This window comes from Apteryx rowi, unplaced genomic scaffold (assembly GCF_003343035.1).
Source record: "Apteryx rowi isolate R43461 unplaced genomic scaffold, aptRow1 scaffold_662, whole genome shotgun sequence".
Lineage (NCBI taxonomy): Eukaryota > Metazoa > Chordata > Aves > Apterygiformes > Apterygidae > Apteryx > Apteryx rowi.
This window is the reverse complement of record NW_020450941.1, coordinates 134,253-135,305: the sequence shown is the minus strand read 5'-3', so window position 1 is coordinate 135,305 and position 1,053 is coordinate 134,253. Positions and strand designations below refer to the sequence as shown.

Below are 1,053 nucleotides of genomic sequence, written 5' to 3'. Positions count from 1 at the left end.
GCTGCAGAGGCAGGTGCCCAGCTGGTGAGCACAGGCTGCAGAGCAAACTCATGCTGTGCTGATCCAGCCCCTGCCTGCTCTGTATTTGTAGTGTGCTACCAGCARTTGAGGGGAGCTCCTCGAAGGAAGGCAAGAGCAAAACAACTCGTGAGGGCAGGCGCAAAGCGGAAATCCCTGTTTGCAAAGGCCRTCGCARAGTAGGACAGGTAYGTACGTGATCAGGCCCAATGTCACGATTCAGTCCTACTGAGTTGTGGAAAAGTGCAGCTCTGTGGGTGCTGATTCGCCCAGGATGCCTTGCTAGATGTTCACCTGCACATTCGGTGGCATCTTCTGCAGAAGGCACAAGCCACTCTCTAGTGCCTCCTCACACCACTGTGTCTGGGCTGCCCCTGGAAGGGGGAGATGTTTCCAAGGGATGGAAGGGCACRGGGCAGGAAAAGCCCCAGCRCCTGCTCCTCACGCTGCTGCTCTGCGTGTCTCTGCCCTCCAGGAAGTGTGCTACCTCTGCATGCAGCAGGAGGAACGCCGCCTCCGGGCAGCCCAGCTGSAAGAGGCCGAGAGGCAAGAAAGGGCCGAGTGGGCCGAGCACGAGGCCTGTCGGGCAAGGATGGCTGTCCTGAATGCCCAGGTACTGGAGCCTTTTCAGCCGCTCTGAGGAACGGCCTTTCTCTCCCCCAGGMAGCTCTGGAGGTGTGCAGGTCTCCTYGGYGTTGTTGTCCTCTTGCCTCTCAGTCGTGGGGCCGCTGAYTTGTCTTTGATGCTCGCCTGCTCCTTCCAGGGAGGGAATATTAGTCCAGGAAAGCTACGGGACCCAAATAGCACTCTGCTGTGCTGAGGGCACACAGTCCTCAGCCCTGCCTCGAGCTCCAGGAAGCCCCAGCCAAGGCCGCCTGCCCTTGAGGTGGGACACGAGCTCTCCTGGTGAAAGGGCCTGAGCCAGCTGTGGCCAGGCTGCCTCCGGGRGACAGCTCCAGGGGGTCTTCCTCTTCATGCAACCTCTAAGAGCATGCCCAGGATCTCTTGGTTTTCCTAAGAATCAACAGGGGTTTC

At 59.4% G+C, this 1,053-nt stretch overlaps 1 protein-coding gene across 1 annotated transcript in view; it reads left to right on the top strand.

Annotated features, from left to right (window-relative positions):
• The window catches only part of LOC112975338 (coiled-coil domain-containing protein 81-like), a 4,927-nt gene extending 4,269 nt beyond the window's left edge, over positions 1-658 (top strand). The window contains exon 9 of the mRNA XM_026085265.1: positions 494-658. Within this exon, the coding sequence (XP_025941050.1) occupies positions 494-658 (165 nt within the window). The remainder of the gene's footprint in view (positions 1-493) is intronic.
• Positions 659-1,053: the final 395 nt, after the last annotated feature.